At 43.5% G+C, this 6,300-nt stretch overlaps 1 protein-coding gene across 1 annotated transcript in view; it reads left to right on the forward strand.

Annotated features, from left to right (window-relative positions):
- SNX24 (sorting nexin 24) overlaps positions 1–4,856 on the forward strand; it is a 143,800-nt gene extending 138,944 nt beyond the window's left edge. The window contains exon 7 of the mRNA XM_036280750.1: positions 3,906–4,856. Within this exon, the coding sequence (XP_036136643.1) occupies positions 3,906–3,973 (68 nt within the window). The 3' untranslated portion in view covers positions 3,974–4,856. The remainder of the gene's footprint in view (positions 1–3,905) is intronic.
- Positions 4,857–6,300: the final 1,444 nt, after the last annotated feature.

Consider the following 6,300-nt stretch of genomic DNA (forward strand, 5'->3'; position numbering starts at 1 on the left):
GAAGAGTAAGAAGTATGTGTCGTTGGTAGAATGCTGGGTGGATGAATGACCTGCATAGAAAGGGGATTCATGTTCGAGAGTCAGTGCAAGCCACGGGTTGGATGGACCGGATGGAACCAGGTATGGAGTGAACTCTGAGCTTGCAAGGATGCTGGTGGCAATGCTGTTGTCTTTCTGCCTAGTTCTGGCAGCGTTTGATCAGTGCTTTCATGGAGCGGTATCTATTTTCATGGAATTTTGGCCAATCCAATTTTATAAGGTAGATTCTAGTTGTCCTAAACCTATTATACTAATAATAGCCTTGCAAATCTTTTTTTCATCCTCACCTGAGGACATTTTTTTCATTATAGTTCAGATAGAGTGGGAGGAAGAGAGAGAGAGAAACATCGATGTGGAAGGGACACATCGAGTGGCTGTCTCTAGCACGAACCTAACCAGGGCAGGGAACGAACCACAACCGAGGTACGTGCCCTTGACCGAAATTGAACCCACAACTCATTGGTCTGCGGGCTGACGCTCTAACCGCTGAGCCATACTGGCCAGGGCTCTTGCACATCTTTAGCGCTTACTTTAAAGATAAATTATGCTCACGTTACATTTTCGTGTTGTTATGCTTCCTAACAAAATGTGAAGGTTACCCATCCAGAGGATATGGATACAAATACGGAAATACCTTAACAGACATCCTGACCCTCACAGAATCAGAGGAGGGTCTGTCTTTAAAGTTCTAACAATGGAACACTATCCTCTTATAAAATGCTAATAATCAAATATAATTCTCAGAGCATATCCTTTTCAGCCTTTGTTTTCATTTTTCTGAGAAATTTAAAACCACTCTCGCCAAGGTCCCCAGCGACTGCAGTGCAGCTGAACTCTGTGGGCGTTCCCAGCCCTCCTCTTACTTGACCTCTTACGAGCGTCAGCCACCGTTGACCCCTTTCTCCCCCCATACGTCGTCATTCCTTGACTTCTCCCACGTTTCTACTTTCCTTCTGTTCTCGGGCAGCTCAGCTGGAGGCTGTCATGCACCTTCCCTCGGCTCATGAGCTTTCTTTCGAATAATCTCCTCCTGGTGTGTGGCCTTGATTACCTGGTGCAGGCAGCTGAGACACCAGCTTGCATCTCCATCCCAGCCCTCTCCGTGGGCTCCACACTCGCATCTCCAGGACTTAGCCTCAAACGGTGGCTCCTTTCCCCCAGGGCACTTACTGCTTCTTTTCCTTGAACCTCCTCTTCTTGTCCCCACGCATGGTTGGCTCTCCTGTCCTTCAGGTAAGACTTCTGAGACCTTCGCTGGCTCTTATCAAGTAGCCTCCACAAGCCCCTCCACCCCATTCATCTTTTTTTTTTAGGTTCATAATAAATGTTTATGAAATAAATGAAAACCGACAAAAATGTTAGCAAAACCTAGCCTAAATCACATTTCTTCTCATCAAAGGGGAACTGAGGCAAGAGCCATTTCCTGAGTCTTCAAACAACAATGGACATTATATTAAATCATATTTATGATTTAATGATGAAGCCAAAATTCACCGTTTAGAGGGGACTGAAACAGATGAGAAGAAGAAAGTGACCTCTGATTATCTCAACATTGGTCACTAGTCGGTGGACCTTGTTATTAAATACCTGCACTCCATTCACTTTTTTAAAAAATGTATTGATTTTTAGAGGGGACGGGAGTGAGAGAGAGAGAAACATCGATTTGTTGTTTACTTACTTATGCATTCACTGGTTGCTTCTTGTAATGTGTCCTGACCAGGGATTGATCTCGATGATGCTCTAACCAGCTGAGCTACCCGGCCAGAGCCCCTGACTCACTTCCTTTATAGCAGTGATCACAAACTTTGTTCCCTTTTCTTTCTCTCTCTGTTTTATCCACTGTCTAAATCTCCACCATCTGGCATATGCTCGGCACTTGAATACAGGTCCTGGCACGCACTGTCCCCTCTACTGGGAGGCTCTTCACCCAGGGGCCCTCAGTTGGTTACTGCACTTCACCCCAATGGCACCTCTACACGAAGGTCTTGCCTCGCCGTCTCATCACCACCCCTCCTTAGCCCCATGCCCTGCTTTATTTTCCTCCTTGCCCCGAAAACACTGATGGACTTACGACAGGGCAACAGAATTACCCAACATATTTAACATTACTTTTCTTTTTGTCCTTTTTTTTTGCTGGATTTATTTGAATCGCCTTAAGCTATATATGCTTATGATGTAATTTCACGAACCTTCCAAGAGACTTTTATCTTTTGGGTGGCAAAGGATAAATGCATATATGCTCATGGATGTAGTATGTCCGATTTAGGCATTTTATTGAAAACTGACAGCTTCATATGGCTGGTGGTTTCAGTACACTTAGAATTAAAATTAACTTAGCTAAACCATTGCTTTTGATTGGGGTCTAATTATATATGAATAAGTCATAAACTTCTAAAGATATGTTTTAGAAAAAATTTTATTTCATGTTGGATACAAGCAAACATGTAGAAATCAAGTGTCATCAACCAAAATTAATTGAATACTTATGTATTGGAGATATTTTAAAACATATTTTATTTGCTTACTCATTTTCCTGTCTCACTGACTAGTACGGAAGGTCCATTGGCATGGACTGTGATTTACTTCTATTCCGTGATTAGCCAGTGCTTGGTAATGGCTGGTACTACCTGTGTGCCAGGCTCAGGTCCAAGCACTTTGGTTCACTCATCAATTTTTACAACAACCCAATAGGTAGGTACTGTTGTGCAGTCCCTCACTAGTCATAGCGAACCTCCCACCGCTTTGAGCTTGCTCCAGTCCAGTCTCTAAATGGGAGCCAGAGTCATCTTTTCAAATCACAATTCAGTTCTGTCTCACTCTGCTTAATATCCTTGGATAGCTTCTCATTGCTTTTCAGATAAAGCCAGAATTCCAGGCTGTTCCTGAATTGCTCCCACCCCTCCCCCACCCCCAGGCCCTCTCACAGCTGCTCCTTGGGCTCCCCTAGGCTTCCTTCTGCAGACTTTTCACCTGCTTAGCTCCCTCTTCCCAACCCTCTCCTCCAACAGCCTTCCTGCCCTCCCTGATGGGTCTGACCCCCTAGTAAGTGGTTTCACATAGTAGGTAGAGGGTTTTTTTTTGTTTTTGTCTTAAGGTATTAGACCATTAAATTTTCTTATTATAACTGTACTTATTTCAAGTGGTTGGCTTTAGCATAAATACTGGAGACACTGATGTGCAGATTGGAGTTTAGGCGGTAACTCTGAGCCACGTGATAGATCCAGTTCCTTTCACGTGATGCCCTTGTGTGCTGCGGCCCTGGTAACCGGCACATGGTACCACACACCGGACAGCTCTGGGTTGCCTTTGCATCTGCTCTAAAAATGCAGGCCATTTTTCAAGTTTGACAGGATGGCTTTTGTCGGAAATTTGCCCTTGTAAGTTTGGACGACGGGCCCCAGGCTTCCTGCTCCCTGGAAGCTAGCATAATAGAGCAAGCATCCCGGAGACCGCCTGGACTGAGCTAGCCGCTGTAAACCACAGTGGAAAAACTGCAGCGAAGTATTCCCAGTAGAAATCTTGGAATTCCTTCAAGTATATTGAGATTTTGTTAGAAATTGAATTGCCAGTGTAATCCATCTTCCTTGTGAGAAAACATTCAGATAAAGAGCTGGGGCCTAGCAGCCTTAACCATTAGAACATCCCTTAAATCAATAAGCTACAAATCTGGCCGCGCATTCCTGCAGCCCGTGCTCCGCGAGCGCGGCTTTGGGCCGAAGCCACATGACGGATGGCACATCGGAAACCAAACTGCATGGCGGTGCAGATCCCCAAGCCACGGAGGGCCTGCCCTTGTTCAGTTCCGCAGACCGTGATGCTGTTTGTCTGATGCACATAAGAAAAGCAGTTTCCCTTTTGTTTTTCAGATTTTCCAAATGTGGTTATCGAAGGAGTTCTCCATGGAATATTCTACCCTCATCTACAGCCCAGGTAGAACGACTCCAAGGCCAGAAGAAGCTGAAGCCAGTTGCAACGTTGTAGTCCAGGAAATCGATATCTACCAAATTAACCTAAACTCTAAGACACAGCAGCTTGAGCTGCTGGTGAAATTCCAGACCCAGCTTAGCCTGGGGCAGGGACATTTCCATTAGAATGGTGCTTTTAAAAATAGAAACAGATCCTGGGCTGTGCTGAGGTGAAGGCCAAATGTTTAAGAAGTAGGATGTAGCTGCCAATTTAGAAACCCACGAAAAGGGGGCTCTAGGAGATCCCTGGGAGCACCCCTTGTGACAAAAGAAAGTGACTCTCTGCTTCCGGCGTACCATTTGCTAATTGAAAATCTTATCTTGAATCATGCTGAGACTGACCAACTCTGGTAGCTTTTTGGTTCTGTTTTTTTGTGACACACTAATCTTTTCAGTAGGAGATTTTCTCTGCCAGTGATAGATACAGTGTACAGTGCTGGTACCAGGAGGGTGTTGCAGAAACACCCATGCTAACTGTGAGGGGGAAATGAACTGGAAATTAAATGATGCTGACAAAATTAGGGCATGTTTTAAATCATGGCGTTTTTAATTGACATTACAGCAGGGTTGCCTCCTACCTAGGGACTAACTTCTAAAGTCTGTGCATTATATAAAATGGGGTACTCAGAGTATCCTTAAAAGCCCTTTAGGAAAGCACCGGGTTGGAATTCTGGCCATCCACAGTGACCAGCTTTTCCTCCAGTGTTGGAAGAAATGACTGTTTCTTCCATTCAAGGCCAATTGAAGTTGTTGGTGTTTGTTTAGGGGCTTTTTGTGTAAAAAAAAAAAAAACACTTACCTTTAAATGCTAGAATCCCAGGTACCCCTGCAAGAAGCTTGCCCCCTGAGGGACAGAATGTGAGCTGACAGCGACTGAGGAAACTGGTATTGACAACACTCAAGGGCATCCATTCATTGAACAGGCAGCATTGCCATGGGACTTACTGTTATTTTTCTTACTGTTTCCTATTCACTGACCTCATATTTAATGTAAGTTAAATGTGTTTAGGATATGACTCTACTGTACACATTATAGACATGCATATTTTGAGTAGTAAAGGATACATGCAACCTGGATATATGTGCTATGTTTGGGCATTTCATTGAAAATTACTAATTAATAGGTAGACTATTTATGATCATTAATTTTAATAAGCTTCTGTGTGGGGGAAGAATATTTAGACCCAGAACTAATTACTGAATCATGTTATTTGATTAGGATACAAATATACAAGTTTAAAGCCTGCTGCACACTTTTTAGAGAGATGTTTGTGATAGATATGTTATGACATGTTATGAAAAGCAAGAACTAAATAATCAAGTGTCATCAACCAAAATTAACGGGATAGTCAAGTGTTGGAGATATTTTTTAAATGTTTTTGTCATTAGCTATTATGAGTTAAATAAAAACAAGGAACAAGAAATATTTGAATTTGTCTTCTGCTCCTAAGATTTTATTGGAAATACAAATTGTGTCTTGTCTCTTTACACAAATGCACACAACTTCTCATGTATGCCCAGAGACATTTATTTCTAATATGACAATGACAAGGTAAGTGTTAATGACCTCATCTGTTAAACCAAAGAGTACTCATTAAATAGTTATGAATTACCAAGATAATGATAATTAAAACATAAACTAAAATACCCATCATCTTTGGTGGCACACTACTCAAGAAATATTTTTTTGAGAATTAATATTTTCTTAGTGAATGACTTTCATTTTTATTTTATGCAAATGTTTGATACATAATTTCATATTCCATTTCAACTCCATGGCAGGAACTAGAACCAGGGTAGGTATTTTAAGCAGAATGAAATAATGAGGCTGAGAGGAGTGAACTTTTGGTGGGTCTCCAGGAACAACTTCCAGAATATTCCACCAACCTTCAGTACCCACTTGCCTGGGGAGCTACAGCCTCTGCCTTAAGCAGGAATTCAGGGAGTCAGGAGCTGCTACTGGAGCTGTTGAGGTAAAGAAAATCACCATCGTAGCTGTGACCCAAGGATCAGCACGCAGTATCGGGAAGTCACTGTCACCACCATAACTGGCTCACAGCAGCGCCCTGGGAGCTGGTGACAGGCACTGGGACAAAGTGTCCGCTGCCACCACCGGCTCCTCAGTGGCCTCTCAGCACCCGCGGCCTTGCTTGCCAGCAGCTGCAGCCCAGTGCAGCGGAAGACGGTGTTTGCCACTTCCACCTTCCACGTGACATCCCGTGAAAGTCCACCCCGTGGTCAGAACCTTATTCTTGACCTCCAGCTTCAAAGGAGTCCGGGAAGGGGTTGGGACTTC

The sequence above is a fragment of the Molossus molossus genome, unplaced genomic scaffold, assembly GCF_014108415.1.
Source record: "Molossus molossus isolate mMolMol1 unplaced genomic scaffold, mMolMol1.p scaffold_m16_p_3, whole genome shotgun sequence".
NCBI lineage: Eukaryota > Metazoa > Chordata > Mammalia > Chiroptera > Molossidae > Molossus > Molossus molossus.